The sequence below is a fragment of the Schistocerca gregaria genome, chromosome 9 (genome assembly GCF_023897955.1).
Source record: "Schistocerca gregaria isolate iqSchGreg1 chromosome 9, iqSchGreg1.2, whole genome shotgun sequence".
NCBI classification, from domain to species: domain Eukaryota; kingdom Metazoa; phylum Arthropoda; class Insecta; order Orthoptera; family Acrididae; genus Schistocerca; species Schistocerca gregaria.
Genome location: NC_064928.1, coordinates 27,155,503 through 27,177,177, shown reverse-complemented (window position 1 = coordinate 27,177,177; position 21,675 = coordinate 27,155,503). Strand labels below are relative to the sequence as shown.

The following is a 21,675-nucleotide window of genomic DNA, read 5'->3' as shown; positions in this document are numbered from 1 at the left end:
ATGCACACACCACAACCGATGTTCCCTCAAGTAAATTAAGGCGCAAAATGTTCAGAAGCAGTTAAGTGGACAATATACATGGAAGGGAATAACGGCCCAGCGCATACACACGACCATACTGAATCTTGTCACGTTTACACGCGATCACGAATGCTGCCCAACAGATACTAAGTATTAGTTAGCTACTCAGTCGTCTACAACAATATTGTTAAGTTAACTATATTACTACACGCCAACAGGCCTCTGCATTCGGACGGCTCCTACAGTTAATGGGAAATGTGAATCATTCCTGCCAAAGGCGACCATCGCTGCATGCCGAGGACTCATACATAGAAGCGTCCTCCTATATTTTATCCCTATACTTACAACTAAATGGTACGATTGCGGTCTCAAAAAATGGCTCTGAGCACTATGGGACTTAACTTCTATGGTCATCAGTCCCCTAGAACTTAGAACTACTTAAACCTAACTAACCTAAGGACAGCACACAACATCCAGTCATCACGAGGCAGAGAAAATCGCTAACTCCGCCGGGAATCGAACCCGGGAATCCGGGCGCGGGAAGCGAGAACGCTACCGCACGACCACGAGCTGTGGACTTGCGGTCTCCGATGAATGACATTTGACAATGAGCAAAGTATCGGACAGACAACCTGTTGACAGCTGTGGCTCTGGAAATAGAAATAGCGGTACCATTCTTATGACTTGACATATTCTCCCCTTTGCTATCATAGTGCTCCACGTCAAAACCATACCTTCCGTACGAATGGACATAGTCATTTCCTTTGCACATGTCGGAACACAATCACATACATTATAAGCCTGATGCTCAAGGCGAACCTATCACGCACTCCCTACTACTAAGTACAATACTTGGTCAATAACATATTGCTGCCAATACGAAATAATACTGACCGAAAATCAACGATGGGTGGACGTGTCTCTTAAGTTTTTCTTGCGAGTGTCAGAAGCTCTCCTGTGAACCTCGCAGAAGTTCTGCAAGATTCGCAGGAGAGCTTCTGTAAAGTTTGGAAGGTAGGAGACCAGGTACTGGAAGAAATAAAACTGTGAGGACGGGGCGTGAGTCATGCTTGGGTATGTCAGATGGTACAGCACTTGCCTGTGAAAGACAAAGGTCCCGAGTTTGCGTCTCGGTATGGCACACAGTTTTAATCTGCAAGGAAGTTTCATATCAGTGCACACTCCGCTGTAGAGGGAAAATCTCATTCTGGAAGACTTTTTTAATGATTACAGCCACTAGTGAATATTATTTCTGGCACTCTCATATCTCGAAACGAGTCCCCTTCCTCGAACCCATCTGCTACAGTAAAATTCCTCGTTTTAGATATCCCCTTTAGATCCTGCAACTGCCCCCTCAGACTCAGCGCTACCATCCCTGCAGCTTTGCACACATGATCATTTCCATGTAAGTCAGAACTGAGTAGCGGTCAGAGGAAACTATATCTACCACCTTCTGCACCCTGTGTAGAAACAGGCGAAACTGAGCTACTGGGGCAGAACTATGTTCTGACCATTCGATGGGAGCGAGGCTTGCTCCTGCAACACGTGGTAGTACAGAAGACAGTACGGGAACGGGGGGAAGGACGTGGGTTTTGCTACTGCACTGTAGTGCTTCTCCACACTACACACAGGTAGTGTAGATCCACGTCCATCAGGGTCCATTCACGCCTATGACTCCAATATTCTCTCATTGTTAATCTATTCCATCGACCAGAGAAGAATTACAAACTATAAAAGCTCCACTAACTTCATCCGATAGAGAACTCGATAATTTTTTTACCTCATCTCTTTCCCCCCATATTTCAGAAAAAAAAACGCATGTGTGCATGCATCCTATTAAATATACAGGTATTAATCCACTGCACAGACCAGTTTAAAGTTTCATCACCTGAAATGTAAGAAGATGACCGTACCCCACAGACCACACTGTAAGTCGCAAGAGACGCATCCTGTGATCCTGAGCCGATGTTTGAACATTGTGTTTTTTCTGCTGTAACACTCTTTGTACACTGCCATACATTTTGTTTTTCCAGCACTAATTCGAGGTCATGTCAGGTTCTAAACTGACATTTAAACGTTCTGATGCATTGCCTCCCCCAGAAAATTAGACGTCACATAGTGTAAATCATCTTGTTACTCCAGCTACCATAACACACCACACACACTGGATGATTTGAAATAAAAGACAGCTACAACATAAGGAAGCTGGAAGTGTTTGGCGGCGTTGTGGAGAATTTCCAAACTGACGTCCAAAAGTGATTGAAGAGCTCTACACACTGACTGAGTATCTGATGGCCCTGCGTTCCATTTCGACTGATTCCCCACATTGCAGTCATGTACGTGATCGCTGTTTCGGTGCTTTCCATCCGCAGAAAGTGTTGTCCATCCACAGAAACTCTTTCTCCAACTCAAACAAGCGATGTCAGTCAGTTATTATGTGGGAACCAACAGTGTACCAGTGGATGGATGGGGTGGAAAAGACACCATCAGTGTACTCTAATAATAAGCATCACATTTGATAGTGCAATTTTACAGTAATTACAACACTGGGCAATTCCGCGACAGCATGTTTCCCCAATTTCAACATCATAGCTTTACTGTTGCCCTCTCTACTTCTCGAGTATTTTTGCGAATGTAGATAGCGAGTCGCATATTTAGCTTTCACATTTGTTTTGCAGTTTGATTCGTAATTTTTTCTCGAGTGTTTGTGCTCTTGCATATTTAATTACATAAAATCCTTGCGTATTCTCGTATTTGAGAGGAGTAATATTGCTTATTGATATCCGGATAGTATAAATTCGCGGAGTCGTTAGATATTAGCAGTAGGATGGATGGGGTGTGTGCGGGCGCAAGAGGAGCTGGCCGCGGTTCGCGAGCAGCTGAGCGTGCTGTTGGCCGCGGTCAGTCGCCTTCAGGCTGCTGCCTCGAGGTGCAGCGACGGCGGAGGGTCTGGCGCGTCGCTCGAGACACCCCAGGTGTCGCTTGCTGCGTCCGCTGACCCAGCCTCCGAGGCACCTTCTAGTGTACCTGGCGCGTTATCAAGATATTTGCAGTAAATTTTCAGTGTTCGGAAGAAAGTTCCTGCCCTCCAGAAAGCGTGTGGCGCGCAAATTATTCTCGGGACTGAGACCTGGCAGAACCCTGAGATAGCAAGTTCTGAAATATTTAGTGAGGGTTGGAACGTGTATCGGAAAGACAGATTAGACACCGTAGGGGGTGCTGTCTTCATTGCAGTTGACAAAAATATTGTGTCTACTCAGGTCGAAGTAGAGTGTGAAGTTATCTGGACATGTTTGACAGGGCTAGGGGAAATAAAGTTAATTGTGGGGTGTTATTACCGGCCACCAGGTTCCAATAGAATGTTGTCTACTCCCGGGGCCTTGTTTCGACTCAGGTTTTTCACTGGTCTGTCAAACTCTTCACGCAGTATCGTATCTCCCATTTCTTCTTCATCTACATCCTCTTCCATTTCCAAAATATTGTCCTCAAGTACATCGCCCTTGTATAGATCATCTATATACTACTTCCACCTTTCTGCTTTCCTTTCTTTGCTTACAACTGGGTTTCAATCTGAGCTCTTAATATTCATACAAGTGGTTCTCTTTTCTCCAAAGGTCTCTTTAATTTTCTGGTAAGCAGCCTCTATTTTACCCCTAGTGAGATAAGCCTCTACATCCTTACATTTGTCCTCTAGCCATCCCTGCTTAGCCATTTTGCACTTCCTGTCGATCATATTTTTGAGACGTTTGTATTCCTTTTTCATGATTCATTTACTGCAATTTTATATTTTCTCCTTTCATCAATTAAATTTAATATATCTTCTGTTACCCAAGAATTTCTACTAGCCCTCGTCTTTTTACCTACTTGATCCTCTGCTGCCTTCACTACTTCAGCCCTCAAAGCTACCCATTCTTCTTCTACTGTATTTCTTTCCCCCATTCCTGTCAATTGTTCCCTTATGCTCTCCCTGAAACTCTGTACAACTTCTGGTTTAGTCAGTTTATCCAGGTCCCATCTCGTTAATTCCCACCTTTTTGCAGTTTCTTCAGTTTAAATCTACAGGTCATAACCAATAGATTGTGGTCAGAGTCCACATCTGACCCTGGAAATGTCTTACAATTTAAAACCTAGTTCCTAATTCTTTGTCTTACCATTATACAATCTATCTGATACCTTTTAGAATCGCCAGCGTTCTTCCATGTATACAACTTTCTTTCATGATTCTTAAACCAAGTGTTAGCTATGATTAAGTTGTGCTTTGTGCAAAATTCTACCAGGCGGCTTCCTCTTTCATTTCTTAGCCCCAATCCATATTCACCTACTATGTTTCCTTCTCTCCCTTTTCCTACACTCGAATTCCAGTCACCCATGACTATTAAAATTTCGTCTCGCTTCACTATGTGAATAATTTTTTTTATTTCATCATACATTTCTTCAATTTCTTCTTAATTAATTGATTAATTTAATCATGTAGTCAATCAAATTGATAAGAGTGAGAGGATGGCCTATTCCAATAACTCAGACGTGAAATTGTACCTGTAGCAGCAAAGGGGGAGGGAGGGGATATGGGGAGGGAGGGGGCAGGGGGGCAATGGGTTGATTACCTGTCAATCAAAGAAGAAGAATCAGTTGGCCCCTGACTGCATACCTGCCCCTGATGTAGGCAACCTGCAATAACAAAATGCACTGACATCCTTGTTGCCCCACTACTAACGTCTTGCTGCATGTAAAACCTCTCAATCATTCACATGCTGCTTTGCACAGTGTGCATCATTCACTGGGTCAATCATATGGTCCTTTTTTCTCTTTATGCTTTTATGTTACCGGTAGACGAACCCAGCAAGTACATAGGTTTCAGTACCTCAGCTGGTGGACAAGTGTGTCAGCACTAGCAACATAGACTTCCAGTTAAGTGGAGAGGTGTTTGACTGTGATCCATCAATCAACTCATATGATAGTGTTCAGACATTCCAACACTGGAGGAGATGCAACTGTGTACGACCAGCTGGGACGCAGGAGACCTGACAGGTCTGCACGACCTTGTTGCGATGATGAGAGACGCCTCGCCCATCAACTCACTGTGCTTCTGTTCACTGCCAGTTCTTCAGATATATTCCGCATGCAAGTACGAATCTATGATCTGGTTTGCTGCCAAAAGAAACTCAGTGACAGCTTTATGCTTGGAAAACAGTTCCATTATAGAGATGATTTTGAAGCCTACATATAGTTTCGCTACTCATCAGAACTTTATGAAACTATAGAGACCAAAGTGGGGATATTCTACGATGTCCCACGACAAATTCCACATTTTCTCAATCGAGACTGGCCTAGAAAAAAATTTAATTATTTATTGGACGCCTCTCGTGCGTTACTGGGTGTAGCCAGAGTAGCAGTATCATTGACGAAAGAGGGAGGCAGAGCTAATCACCGTCGATGGTATGGTTCCTTCACATCTGAGCTACAGCCATGTTGTGACTCACGCGATCAGAACTGATGCACTATCAACACAAGAAGGCACCAAGCCAGTTTACATAATGCACCTTTTTTAAATTAAAGGCCGGCCGCGGTGGTCTCGCGGTTCTAGGCGCGCAGTCCGGAACCGTGTGACTGCTACGGTCGCAGGTTCGAATCCTGCCTCGGGCATGGATGTGTGTGATGTCCTTAGGTTAGTTAGGTTTAAGTAGTTCTAAGTTCTAGGGGACTAATGACCACAGCAGTTGAGTCCCATAGTGCTCAGAGCCATTTGAACCATTTAAATTAAAGGTATCGCAGTTAGCCAATTGCCAGTCTCGAGAAGCGACCAATGCTGGCCACCAAGTTTACAAGTCTACAAGTCAATATCACTGTACATGGCTCAATCAGTCACCGACTGTTATGTTGTTAGCTGTGGCACTGCTGTTGGTGCCAAGTCCAGTGATGTGTACTTAATACTTTTCAATCAGTGGGCCACATACAGGGTCTGTTATCTGCTTCTGCCTCTGGTTTCCGACCAGTCCACCAACTCCTGTGTGTGCAAACTTCTTGCTGCTTACCTTTGCCCTGAGCAGACTCTGCTGTTGTGAGCTGTCTCTTCTGCATGGGTAATCAGCGTGATCATCCACGCCTTAACTGCTCCATCTGGGGTGTAATGGCATCAGGTCGGTGGGATCAATGTGACGTCCCCGTCCCGCTGGGTCAGCGCATTTGCACTGCCACTGCCTTCGCCACTAGGCCACCTGCTGGTGGCCGTGCACCACGTGAAGGCTGTGGAGTCTTCTCTGACTTGGTGTGCACTGCTTATGTTCCATGGGCGTTGGTGTCATGGGGCATCGTCACGACGGATGCCTTCTGAGTAATAAATCAATGAGTTTTCACTGTTTCTCTGGCATACCATCCAGAATCTAACAAGCACCCATTCACCACTCTACTGCAACTTGTGATTTTCTGGCAGCGTGACCACGTTATAGCTGGTTACGCTGTCCACCGTAGAGGCATTCAACATAGTCGTTAAAATACAAATCTTCCTCTTTCACCATAATCAACCCCATCTTACAGACTGACCAACAGTCCAACCTCCTGACACAGAGCGAGCCGCATGCCAGGTGTTTACATACTGGAACAATGCCACAGCGACTTGACAATGCCCCCACTGCCAAGAAGTGTGCGTGGCGTACTGAGTATTCGAAAATGTCAGACTCGCTGGCTAGCGTGTGTTAACAAAAGATTATGAGTTTAAAAAGCACGGTACCTCTTACGTGTTGTCGAACACTTTCTGCGGGTTTGCCGATGGTTGGGGGGGGGGGGGGGGGGAGAGTATGTATGTAAGTGGTCTCTGATTGTCAGTCAGGCTCATTACTGGCGGACATAGAGCCACATTCTTGTCTTCGCAACTGCTGCTGAGAAGTTCTGCTGCCTCAGGCGCTTCACATACGAGTATCACAGCGACGATTCATCACTGCTGCAGACCCTAACAATGAAATGAGCAACAGCACAGCATTCTGATGAAAGGTCTGTAACGAATAATATCCAGGAAAGTGGTCCTGAGCTTGTGATAAATGCAACGCGAAAATTACTGTGGTCTGTCTTAACTGTACTGCATGATGGAAAAATATTCTATGAGAATAAGTCTTGTAAGTGTTCACTCCAGTAAATCTTTACGCGAGCCAAGCTGCTGTACCTACATAATTTATCTGTTACTGACTGCAAATGCCGTATTCATGTACAAATGTATTTAAAATTAGTAACGTGTATTAGTTTCACAGCGTCTGACTGCAGTCATTTCCACCGCCATCAATGATATATATTATGGAGAAAAGATACAGCAAACTGTTGCACCTACCTCTAGTTTCAGTCACACTGACATCTGATGACAGTAACAAATTAATAATAGAAAAGCGTAGGAGACCAGGTGTCGTTCGTAGTTACATTAGAAAATAGACCGATTTTTTATCAATGTTCACAAGCAGACAGCACGACTTAGTTATGAAAAGCAAATTCTGTGAAGTCGATGGAATAAATTGCTACAATATTAGTTACTTACAAATTAGCATTGTACAAAGCATTTATGGAAAGTCACAGAATAAGATGTTGATAATAAGTTGTCATGGTAGAATACACTTTTTACTCACGAAGCACATGCCTTTGAACTTGCTTCCGGCACAGAGCGTACTTTCAAGAACGAAACCTGGTCCGTAGCCCTCCTCGCATATTGAATTGGGAACAACCGTCAACTCGGCATACTGAAGAGTGTCAGAAACATTTTTGCCTGCAACGGAAAAATGCAGTCATGTCATACTCGTACATCTTCACTAACATGAGCATCCTGTTACTGTTCCTTTCAGTATCAACATAACATTAGTTAGTAATACCCGTCCAAGATACTCGCAGTTCAACGATCTTTGCAATATTTTTTTGTAATAATTTATAAAAGCTGTCCAATAGTTTACCAAACTCAATTTGGCCAGTTTCTTTTATTATGGCAGAGACTGAATCAGTTTGCATATCATGAATAAATCACATGTTTTGTACATAGCTACATACTGGTTACTCACTAATGTAGGGACACCACAGATGATGATGATGCTTAGTTTCTAGGGCACTCAACTGCACGGTCATCAGCACCCGTACAAACTGCTAAGTTTTACACAGTCCAATTATTTTCGCAGTCAAATCTAGCCACTGCCACGAATGCCTATAATGATGACGAAATGATGAGGACAATACAAACAGCCAGTCCCTGACCAGAGGAAATCCCCATTCCCTCCGGGAATCGAACTCGGGACCCTGTGATCCAGAGGCAGCAACGCTAGGCACTAGACCACGAGCTGCAGACGACACCGCAGTGAAACATACTACATTCTATTATCATGTATATACATATTAGTTCGCAGCAAGTTACATGGCATTTGCAACACTTACCTTAGATGAACTGAGGAACCATGATGTTATTCCGCTTGACACTGTAAGTAATTTACATCTGATCAAAAATACAACAGTGAAAGAAAAGGAGTGTTCCAAAACAAGCAGCTTCAGATAAAATGAAAGTGGTATTTGCTAACCGTAGGCGTTTTCTGTTATTAGAGATGGATTATTGTGACAGTGTGCTGTGCTGCTTGCACGAGTAGGTAGAACTTTTTTGAGTAACAATAAAACAAATATTTTTTGAATATTAAGTTTCTTACTACGATTTAATAAATCCACGATAAATTAGTTACCTATAACCCTTTTTGTTAGTAGTTATATATGCTAGTAAAGGTGCAGCTACGTTTCTCTAACTCTTTACAGAGAAGTCGTTAAAATCATAATGAACGAACACTAATGTTTACCACCGCTGTCCATTTCTACCATACTTTTGTTCATAGATGTGAACTACATAAAAGCCATTTACAAAAGGCCAGAAAAAACGCAGTATGCATTTGTCAGAACATTATGACCACCTACCTAATAAACAGTATGTCCACCTTTGTCAGGGATAACGGCCGCGACGTGTCGTGGCCTGGAAGATGCGAGGCCCAGGTAGCTCGCTGGATGGAGCTGCCACCACACCTGCACACACAAGTCTCCTAATTCCTGTAAATTCTGGGGAGGGGGCGATGAGCTCTTCATCACGTTCAGTCACACCCCAGCTGTGTTTGATCGGGTTCAGATCTGACGAGCCACTGTGTTCCTCGAAGCACTCCATCACTGTCCTGACCTCATGGCATGTCGCATTATATTGCTGAAAAATGCCATCGTCGTGTAGTGCTGTACACGGTCTGCAACTAATGGACGACACTCCTTGGCTGTCAAGGTGCCTCACACGAGCTCCACTGGACCCGTTAGTGCCAACGTGAATGTTCCCCAGAGCATAATAGAGCCTGCTTGCCTCCATCCCGCAGTACAGGTGTCAAGGAGAAGTTGCCCAGGAAGACGACCGATTCGCGCCCTCCAATCGAAATAACACGGAAGCATCGGGATTCATCAGGCCAAGCGACGCTCTACCTCTACGTCAACGTCCAGTGCCGATGGTCACATGCCCATTTCAGTCGTAGTTGCCAATGTCATGGTGTTAACATTGACACATTCACGGATCGACAGTAGTGAAGGCCCCTTGTGAGGAGTGTAAGGTGCACTGTGTGTGTTCAGACACAGTTTTATTCTGAGCAGCGTTAAAGTCTCATGTTAGTTCCACTGGAAGCCTGTACTCTTTAACCAGTCTACCCTGCCTACGACATCCGACATCTATAACGAGGAGTGGCCACCAACCCCACGATGTCTGGAACTGGTTTGTTCTTGGTTTCGCCTGTTGGTAAAGACACACCAGCACTCCTCGAACACTCGAATTTCCTGTAGATTCCGAGTTGTTCGTGCTGACAGTCCAAGCAATTACTATCTGTCCTCAGTCAAACTCAGATACATTGTGTACTTCCTGCATTCTACAGACAGACAGCAAGCTCACTGATACTACATGTACGGTGAGTGTGTCTGACTAGCAGTTATTCATTGCCAGGTGACGCTACTATCGCCTGGATGGGTTCATATTGGTAGTAGGTCGGTGGTCTCAGTGTTCTGGCCGATCATTGTATAGTGATACAATGATTTCTATCCTGGATGAACAATGATGTACTGGGTGAAAATTGCTGTATCAATTACTTAAGGAAGATAAGCAGTATTTATGGAACGTTAAATAACAAAAATCAGATCGATGTGTATTTCTTTAAAGCCTACCATTTTGCCTTTGTCACATTTCTTTATCTTCTACTGTAATATTTGATTTTTATAATTACATACAATGTGCAGATAGGCAAATCAGGTCTTGGTGGAAATACAGGATTTTTATAATTTCTTTTGTATATGCGCTCCGTCTTCAGGCCACTCGTGGCCTACCTGGATCATCAGACACGCCACGAGTGGCCTACCGGGACCATCCGACCGCCATGTCATCCTCGGTGGCGGATGCAGATAGGAGGGGCAGGGGGTCAGCACACCACTCTCCCTGTCATAAGATGGTACTCTTGAGCGAAGCGGCTACTATTCGGTCTAGTAGCTCCTCAATTGGCATCAAGAGGCTGAGTGCACACCGAAAAATGGCCACAGCATATGGCGGCCTGGATGGTCACCAATCGAAGTGCCGACCACACCTTACAGCGCTTAACTTCGGTGATTTCACAGGAACTGGTGTATCCACTGCGGCAAGGCCGTTGTTGTTGTATATGACAAATAAAAATGTAATGTATAGGAAAATTAAAGAAACCTTTGGACAGAAGAGAAACAACTGTATGAACATCAAGAGCTCAGGTAGCAAGCCAGCGATAAGCAAAAAAGTGAAGCTTGAAGGCAGTAGAGGCGAGTAGGGGGGGGCTAGGAGAGCATGAGTGAATCTTTTTAGTGCAGGTTGCCTACATCAGAGGCAGGTATGCACTCAGGGGCAACCTAATGTTCTCCTTTGATTGACAGGTACTAAACATTGTTCTCCTTTGACTGACACGCAATTATCCTGTTGTTCCCCCACTCACTCCCCCTCCCCCAACTCCCCTCCCCCTTCACCATCGCCGCTACAGGTACACTTTTAGGTCTGAGTCATTGGAATAGGTTCCCCTCTCACTCTTATCAATTTGATTTGTTGTTGTTGTGGTCGTCAGTCCTCAGACTGGTTTGATGCAGCTCTCCGTGCTACTCTATCCTGTGCAAGCTGCTTCATCTCCCAGTACCTACTACAACCTGCATCCTCCTTAACCTGTATAGAGTATTCGTCTCTTAGTCTCCCTCTACGATTTTTACCCTCCACACTGCCCACCAATACTAAATTGGTGATCCCTTGATACCTCAGAACATGCCCTACCAACCGATCCCTTCTTCTGGTGAAGTTGTGCCACAAACTTCTCTTCTCCCCAGTCCTATTCAATACTTTCTCATTACTTATGTGATCTACCCATCTAATCTTCAGCATTCTTCTGTAGCACCACATTTCGAAGGATTCTATTCTCTTCTTGTACAAAATATTTATCGTCCATGTTTCACTTCCATACATGGCTACACTTACTAGAAATACTTTTAGAGACGACTTCCTAGCACTTAAATCTATACTCGATGTTAGCAAATTTCTCTTCTTCAAAAACGCTTTCATTGCCATTTCCAGTCTACATGTTATATCCTCTCTACTTCGACCATCGTCAGCTGTTTTGCTCCTTAAAAAGCAAAACTCCTTTACTACTTTAAGTGTCTCATTTCCTTATCTTATTCCCTCAGTATCACCTGACTTAAATCGACTACATTCCATGTCCTCGTTTAGCTTTTGTTGATGTTCATCTTATATCCTCCTTTAAAGACACTATCCATTCCATTCAACTACTCTTCCAAGTCCTTAGTTGTCTCTGACAGAATTACAATGTCATCGGCGAATCTCAAAGTTTTTATTTCTTCTCCATGGATATCAATACCTACTACTAGATTTTCTTTTGTTTCCTTCACTGCTTGCTCAATATACAGAGTGAATAACATCGGGGAGAGGCTACAACACTGTCTCACTCCCTTCTCAACTACTGCTTCCCTTTGATGTCCGTCGACTCTTATAACTGCCATCTGGTTTCTGTACAAATTGTAAATAGCTTTTCGCTCCCTGTATTTTACCCCTGCCACCATCAGAATTTGAAAGAAAGTTTTCCAGTCAACATTGTCAAAAGCTTTCTCTAAGTCTACAAATGCTAGAAACTTAGGTTTTCCTTTCCTTAATCTACCTTCTAAGATAAGTCGCAGGGTAAATATTGCGTCACGTGTTGCGATATTTCTATGGAACCCAAACTGATCTTCCCCGAGGTCTGCTTCTACTAGTTTTTCCATTTGTCTGTAAAGAATTCGAGTTAGTATTTTGGAGCTGTAACTTATTAAAACTGATAATTCGGTAATTTTCACATCTGTCAACACCTGCTTTCTTTGGGATTGGAATTATTATATTCTTCTTGAAGTCTGAGGGTATTTCGCCTGTCTCATACATCTTGCTCACCAGATGGTAGAGTTTTGTCGGGACTGGCTCTCCCAAGATTGTCAGTAGTTCTAATGGAATGTCGTCTACTCCCGGGGCTTTGTTTCGACTCAGGTCTTTCAGTACTCTGTCAAACTCTTCACGCAGTATCATATCTCCCATTTCATCTTCATCTACATCCTCTTCCATTTACATAATATTGTCCTTGTATACACTTCTGGAAATTGAAATAAGAACACTGTGAATTCATTGTCCCAGGAAGGGGAAACTTTACTGACACATTCCTGGGGTCAGATACATCACATGATAACACTGACAGAACCACAGGCACACAGACACAGGCAACAGAGCATGCACAATGACGGCACTAGTACAGTGTATATCCACCTTTCGCAGCAATGCAGGCTGCTATTCTCCCATGGAGACGATCGTAGAGATGCTGGATGTAGTCCTGTGGAACGGCTTGCCATGCCATTTCCACCTGGCGCCTCAGTTGGACCAGCGTTCGTGCTGGACGTGCAGACCGCGTGAGACGACGCTTCATCCAGTCCCAAACATGCTCAATGGGGGACAGATCCGGAGATCTTGCTGGATAGGGTAGTTGACTTACACCTTCTAGAGCACGTTGGGTGGCACGGGATACATGCGGACGTGCATTGTCCTGCTGGAACAGCAAGTTCCCTTGCCGGTCTAGGAATGGGTTCGATGACGGTTTGGATGTACCGCGCACTATTCAGTGTCCCCTCGACGATCACCAGAGGTGTACGGCCAGTGTAGGAGATCGCTCCCCACACCATGATGCCGGGTGTTGGCCCTGTGTGTCTCGGTCGTATGCAGTCCTGATTGTGGCGCTCACCTGCACGGCGCCAAACACGCATACCACCATCATTGGCACCAAGGCAGAAGCGACTCTCATCGCTGAAGATGACACGTCTCCATTCGTCCCTCCATTCACGCCTGTTGCGACACCACTGGAGGCGGGCTGCACGATGTTGGGGCGTGAGCGGAAGACGGCCTAATGGTGTGCGGGACCGTAGCCCAGCTTCATGGAGACGGTTGCGAATGGTCCTCGCCGATACCCCAGGAGCAACAGTGTCCCTAATTTGCTGGCGGTGCGGTCCCCTACGGCACTGCGTAGGATCCTACAGTCTTGGCGTGCATCCGTGCGTCGCTGCGGTCCGGTCCCAGGTCGACGGGCACGTGCAACTTCCGCCGACCACTGGCAACAACATCGATGTACTGTGGAGACCTCACGCCCCACGTGTTGAGCAATTCGGCGGTACGTCCACCCGGCCTCCCGCATGCCCACTATACGCCCTCGCTCAAAGTCCGTCAACTGCACATACGGTTCACGTCCACGCTGTCGCGGCATGCTACCAGTGTTAAAGACTTTGATGGAGTTCCGTATGCCACGGCAAACTGGCTGACACTGACGGCGGCGGTGCACAAATGCTGCGCAGCTAGCGCCATTCGACGGCCAACACCGCGGTTCCTGGTGTGTGCTGTGCCATGCGTGTGATCATTGCTTGTACAGCCCTCTCGCAGAGTCCGGAACAAGTATGGTGGGTCTGACACACCGGTGTCAATGTGTTCTTTTTTCTATTTCCAGGAGTGTAGACCCTCTATATACTCCTTTCACCTTTCTGCTTTCCCTTCTCTGCTTAGAACTGGGTTCCCATCTGAGCCCTATATGTTCATACAAGTGGTTCTCTTTTCTCCAAAGGTCTCTATAATTTTCCTGTAGGTAGTATATATCTGACCCCTAGTGAGATAAGCCTCTACATCCTTACATTGGTCCTCTATTCAACCCTGCACTTCCTGTCGATCTAATTTTTGAGACGTTTGTATTCCTTTTTGTCTGCTTCATTTAGTGCATTTTTTTATTTTCTCCTTTCATCAATTAAATTCAATATTCCTTCTGTTACCCACAGATTTCTACTAGCCTTCCTCTTTTTACCTACTTGATCCTCTGCTGCCTTTACTACTTCATCCCTCAAAGCTACCCATTCTTCTTCTACTGTATTTCTTTCCCCCATTTTTGTCAGTTGTTCCCTTATGCTCTCCCTGAAACTCTCAACAACCTCTGGTGCTTTCAGTTTATGCAGGTCCCATCTCCTTAAATTCTCACCTTTTTGCAGTTTCTTCTGTTTTCATCTACAGTTCATAACCTATAGATTGTGGTCAGAGTCCACATCTGCCCCTGGAAATGTCTTACAATTTAAAACCTGGTTCCTCATTCTCTGTCTTACCATTATGTAACCTATCTCATACCTTCTAGTATCTCCAGGATTCTTCCATGTATACAATCTTCTTTTATGATTCTTGAACCAAGTGTTAGCTATGATTAAGTTGTGCTCTGCGCAAAATTCTACCAGGCGGCTTCCCCTTTCGTTTCTTACCGCCAATCCATATTCACCTACTACATTTCCTTCTGTCCCTCTTTCTACTGAAGAATTCCAGTCACCCATGACTATTGAATTTTCATCTCCCTTCACTACCTGCCATATTCACCTGCTACGTTTCCTTCTCTACCTTTTCCTACTACCGCATTCCAATCACCCAAGACTATTAAATTATCATCACCCTTCACTATCTGAATACTTTCTTTTATTTCATTATACATTTCTTCAATTTCTTCGTCATGTGCAGAGCTAGTTGGCATATCAACTTGTACTACTGTAGTAGGCGTGGGCTTCATATCTATCTGGGCCACAATGATGGATTCACTGTGCTGTTTGTAGTAGCTTACAAGCATTTCTATTTTTCTATTCATTATTAAACCTACTCCTGCATTACCCCTATTTGATTTTGTGTTTATAACCTTGTAGCCACCTGACCAGAAATCTTGTTCCTCCTGCAGGCCAAACTTCACTAACTCCCACTATATCTAACTTTAACCTATCCATTTTCCTTTTTAAATTTCCTAATCTACCTGCCCAATTGAGGGATCTGACATTCCACACTCCGATCCGTAGAACGGCAGTTTTCTTTCTCCTGATAACGACATGGGGGACTATTTTACCTTTGGAATATTTTACCCAAGAGGACGCCATCACCATTTAGCCATACAGTACAGCTGTATGCTCTCGGGAAAAATTACGGCTGTAGTTTCACCTTGCTTTCAGCCGTTCGCAGTACCAGCAGAGCAAGGCTGTTTTGGTTACTGTTACAAGGCCAGATCAGTCAATCATCCAGACTGTTGCCCCTGCAACTACTGAAAAGGCTGCTGCCCCTCTTCAGGAACCTCACGCTTGTCTGGCCTCTCAACAGATACCCCTCCATTGTGGTTGCACCTACAGTATGGCTATTTGTATCTCTGAGGCACACAAGGCTCCCCACCAACGACAAGGTACATGGTTCATGGGGGGGGGGGGGAATTTCATTTACTCTTTATTAAATTGATCGATTAATTAGCCTCTATGGCAGGAAAGTGCCACAACCCCCTGCCACATCCTCTTGGTGGGAAGTTAAAATTCCATAAGGACAATGCTATCTCTACTAACCTAAGAAACTGGAGGGAAAATAGGTCACTTTGGCTACCTCCACTAACCTAAGTCATCTGACAGCCACATCTTGCTAGGGATTGTATGGAAATTTGAATTTTGGTGTTAAAGAAGGGCCACCACTTGGGCTATCTCTACTAACCAAAGAAAAGGCAGGAAAGTGAGGGTACTTGAGCTACGTACACTAACTTAACTCATCCAACCACCACCGCTTCCTAGGAAATTGTGGGAAGAGAACTCGACTGTGCTCAATTTTTCAGTCTTCATTTAAACAATTAAGAGGCAGCACTTCCATCCAGTGTGTTAATCACAAGGCCGGAAGTCCAACTGACCTAGTACACAGCACTGACACCAGAGGGTGCTCTCATTTATTCCATGATGTAATCCAAGATGGTGGTCTGGTGTGGGGGAAAATGGCATGAAACACTGTGTTCGCCAGGAGATCTGTGCCTAGTACACAGTACTACCACCAGAGGGCCCTGTCGTCCCTTCATTATGTAATGCAATATGGCAGTCTGATGGTGGAGAGGAAGAATCTCATAACAGGAACATTTTTATACAAAGTCATCCCTGTTACATCATTCATACATCTGCTGCGAAGTCAGACAGCATAAGCACATGCACTGTAGGTATACTCGCAGTACTAGATATTTACCACGAGGTCGGGTGGGCATCCACCCCCAACGTGTGACAAGAGCATCCTTAGTGGATCGCAACCACTCTCAGAACTGTTCTACGGAGTCGGCCTCATGTCCTCCCTCGGCACAAACACGTTACTGTTTCTGGTCCAGACCTGCTTGCTTGCTTGCTCGCTTTTCTACCACCAGATATACAGAGAAAAATGGCGTACAAAGGCTGAGTCGGGACCCCTCGTACAAAGGCGTCACTGTTTCTGACCCCAACATATTTGCATTCCTCCATCTCCAGACTCTGGGATTACAAGAACATACCTAATTTCGCATGGCTTGCTAGAATATCAAACGATTTTCACGGTAATTCTCTATATCGAGCACACTATAGTAACCTACCGATCGCTCACACGATATAATTCCGAAGATATAAAGCTGGAAGTTATTTCCCTACAAACCAGGTGGATCGTGCAGTAAACCATAGAGTAGCTAGAAACTTACCCCGTCTGTGAAGACCTTTACATGAAAAAACTCGACAAAAGAAAAATGGAGTAAACTGATTTTTCCACTCGCCCGCTTAGTGATCTAAGAATCCAAATGATCCCTATAATTTACAAAGTCAAATAACGCGTTTCTCATGTGTACAGAACCAGCGAATTTGTCTTCCACCTGCTAGTTGCATACACCACAATCGATGTTCTCTCAACTAAATAAAGGCACGAAATGTGAAGAAGCAGACAACTGAACAATTTACATGTGTGGTAATAATGGCCCAGTGCAAACACAAGGTCAAATTGAATCTTCTCAAAATTCCATGAGATCACAAAAGCTGTCCAAAACGTACAAAGTATTAGTTCGCTATTCAGCTGTCTAGAGGACTACCTGGTTGTCATCTACATTCCTACACTCCAACAGGCCCTTCAATTTGGGTAGTTCATACCGTCAATGGGAAACGTGAATAATTCCCGTCACCGGCACTTCATGCAAGTCATGCGTAGGCAGAATCATCCTAGAAAACCAGTCACACATATATTTTGCCATTGTACTTTCAGTTCAATATTACCATTGACGTATCAGCTGAATGACATTCGACAATGAGCGAAGTATAGAAAATACGCCCTTCTGAAGGCGGTGGCTCTGGAAATAGAAATATTGGCACCATTCTTATGACTTGCTATCACAGTACTCCACATCAAATCCAAACTTTCCTTACAACTGGACATAGTCATTTCCTTTGTGCATGTTGTAACACAGACACACACTTTATGCTTGATACTCAAGCCGAACCTATCATGCACCCCCTAATACCAATACAATAGCCAGTTGGTAGTGATAGGAAATGATACTGACGTAAAATAAACGATGGGTGGACATGTCTCATAAATTTTTCTTGTGAGTGCTACCACCATGTCTTACAAAGAGCTAAATGTTTTTTAAAAAAAAGACACAACCACATTACCATAACAAGCAGTCTTGGTTCTACAGGTGTACACAAGTATCCATGTTAAAACCTATACGAGCTTTATAAATCCATGTATGGCATTACCTATGAATGATGTGGTTTTTCCAGACAAATACTGTGACACTAAATACAGGTGGTGACTGCCGGAGTGTATATTATCACACCAGCAGTGTGGTTACACACTGCCAATGGCGCACCCTCCTAATAAAATTACCGAATTTTGAAAACGATTCGATAAGGAGCAATGTATGAAATGGTATCTGCAACCTTCTCATGCTGCCAGTTCTAGATATTTCTCCAGTATTTGTACCGCATTCTGTGTCGATGCCATGTCATAGGGTTGATGATATATCCACTGGGCTATAGGCAATCTTTGATTGAGAAGGATCACAAACAGTAGATGGTATGATAATTGGGGCCATAACAAATGTGTACTAGCTTTTCAGATGTCTAGCGCTGTGCTGTCCGCTAGAAATGCCGTCTGGGATCAGGAGTCCCCCCCCCCCCCCCCCCCATTCAAGCACATACCGGCATTGGATCCTATGGAAAAGTCTTTTAATGATTACAGCCACTAGTGATCCCTATTTCTGGCACTCTCATTTTCGAAATGAGTCATCTTTCTCGAACCTATTTGCTACAGTAGGAGTCCTTCCTCGTTTAAGATAGCCCCTATGCATCCTGCAACTACCCCCTCAGACTCTGCGCTACCATTCCTGCAGCTTTCCACCCATAATCATTCCAATGTAAGTCAGAACTGAGTAGGGGTCAGAGGAAACTATATCTACCCTCTTCAGCAACCCGTGTAGAAACAGGCGAAGCTGAGTTACTGCTACAGAACTGAGTTTTGTCCATTCGACGGAACTGAAGCTTGCTCCTGCAACACTAGATAGTATAAAAGACAGAACGGGAACTGGGGGAAGGACGCGGATTTTGCTACCGCATTCTCCAAAGCACAAGCAGGCTCTGTAGATGCACGTCCCTCAGGGCCCATTCACGTCTATCACCCCAACATCTATCATCATTATTCTATTCCATACACCAGAGAAAAATTACGAACTATTAAAGCTCCACTAACTTTATCTGACAGAGAATTCGATAAGGTTTTTACCGCATCTCTCTCCTCCCATATATAGAAAACGAGTGCCACATGCGTGCTGGCATCGAGCACATACGACAATCCTATTAAATATACAGGTATTGCTCCACTGCACAGACCGCTTTAAAGTTTCATCACCTGTGCTGTAGGAGGATGACTGTATCCCACAGACCAGAGATGCTCCCTGTGACACTGTGGGGTTATTTGAAACATTTCTTTTTTTTCCTTTTGTAACATGTTTTTCCGTCACGACGTCGAGGTCACTATCAGGTTCTAAACTGAGATTATCAATTTCTGATCCATTGCGTCTCCCAGAAAACTTGGTGTTGCATGGTGAAAATCATCTTGTTAATCTGGCTACCATAACACACTACACACACTGGATGATTTAAATAATAGACAGTTTCAACATAAGGAAACTGGAAGAGATTGGCGGCGCTGTGGGGAATTTCCAAACTGAGGTCTGAAAGTGACTGACGATCTCTACATTTAAACTCATCTGTCACAGTGACAGAATAGCTGAATGTTCTGAATTCCGTTTCGACTGATTCCACACATTGCAGTCATGTACACGATCGCTGTTTTGGTGCTATTCATCCACCAAACCTCTATCTCCAACTCAAACAAGCGATGTCAGTCAATCATTATGTGGTAACCAACAGTGCACCAGTAGACGGATGGGGTGAAATAGACATCACCAATGTACTCTAATAATAAGCATTCCAGTTGATTTAGCAATGCTGCGACACACATTCGGGATAACGTTCACATGTGGATCTGCCGCACAATATATATATCCGGACCGATCTGGGCCATCCGCTGATCCACCATGCGTCACATCTAGGATAGGGCTCACACATGGACCAATCACGTGTAACGTCCGAACACGTGCTCTGTTTAGAAGTTTGGTCCACGCCGAATTCGTGCCAGGCCTCACCGACGGACGTAGATACCTGTCTTCAGTGCAGCACTCCGTGAAGAATGGGCTGCTATTCCCCAAGAAACCCTCCAGTACCTGACTGAATGAATACCTGCGAGAGTGGAGGCTATCATCAAGGCTAAGAGTGGGCCAACAATATACTGAGTTCCAGCTTTATCAAGTAAATAAAAGATTGCACTCTAACGTCTTACTCATGCACAACTCGTATGGGAAAAGGAGGAGTTGTTACATATATTAAGGCAGAACACAAGTTCGAAAACGCTGTGCCAATCAGAATTTGTAGTGAATTAATATTGAAAAATAGTTCATTTTTAATTGTAACTATATATAGGTACAAACTGGGCGATTTTTAAACGTTTTTATGGTCCTCCTAAGGGTTTGGCACCTATATCAGCCCTTAGCTAAGACTTACATTACTTCCACTTACGTGTGTGAGGGCGCTTCTGTTTTCCTTTCCATCGGCCTCCCTTGGCCAACTCTTGTCTTTCGACCCGAAAGGTATTTGGTTTCGAGGCATGAAGGTGTCTTTGCTTTCCTTTTCTGTTTATAACGTCGGAGAAGATGGTACGGCGTCGTAGACAGAAGAAGGAAATTTTAGCGTCTGTTCTCAGAGAGGCGGTTACAAGCAAGGTAGCGTTCATATTGAGTGGCCGAAAATAGCTGCACAATCATATGCAATCACATGGCTATATTCTAATGAATGGGACACAACCATATTATTGTCCTTCGTAAACATAGTGTAGCTTTAGTTGTCTAAGAATTCAGAGGCAAAACTTGCCCTCAATCGATTCTCCTGGAGGGGCTTACACTGAGACAAATACAGAAGTATAGGAGGAGGATGAAGAAAGAAAGAAAAGAAGGAGTAGGAACATGGAAGGGACGTTGAGGATTGGAACATGGAATATACTCACACAATTGTACACTGGCAAGCTGGAAAATGCCTAGCAGGAAATAATGAAGAATAGATGGGATGTAATAGGTACATCTCAAATGACATAGAAGAGTAAGGAAGAATTGGCGAGTGGATAGTACGAAATATTTTTCTCAGGCAGCTACAAGACTGGAAACCAGTGGCAATTATGATAGGAAAACAACTGATGAAAAACCTGTTATAAGTGGAGTACATAGGTGAAAGACTGATTACGGTGAGATTAAGACGGGACAAGAGGGATGTCGTATTAATACAAATACATGTACTACTGAGTGAAAACGATGGCGGGGTATTAAAGGACTATTGTGAACAGACTGAAGAAGTACCACATAAAAAAGAAAAAATTGTAATGTGGATCTGAATGCAGTGGCAGGAGAGGAGAACAGTAGGAGGAGTGCTTGGAAGATTTGGATTCGGAAATAGGAATGACAGGGGTGAAGGGCTGGTTAATCTCTCAAGAGAAAATTCTCTTATGATTGGAAACACATTGTTTGAACAATACAGAAAACGAAATATACATCGATAGCTAGGTCAAATGAAAGATACCATAATGCAGATTCGGTGAAAAAGCTACATTAAGAATGCTAGAGCACACACAGATTTGGATCACAGATTGGTGGTGCCAATTTGAAAATAAGATTGAAAATAATAAGG

The 21,675-nt window shown here is 44.1% G+C and overlaps 1 protein-coding gene across 1 annotated transcript in view; it reads right to left on the bottom strand.

Annotated features, from left to right (window-relative positions):
* The window catches only part of LOC126291553 (collagenase-like), a 163,288-nt gene that overhangs the window by 43,743 nt on the left and 97,870 nt on the right, over positions 1-21,675 (bottom strand). Inside the window, exon 5 of the mRNA XM_049985064.1 lies at positions 7,629-7,765. Coding sequence (XP_049841021.1) covers positions 7,629-7,765 — 137 coding nt within the window. The remainder of the gene's footprint in view (positions 1-7,628; positions 7,766-21,675) is intronic.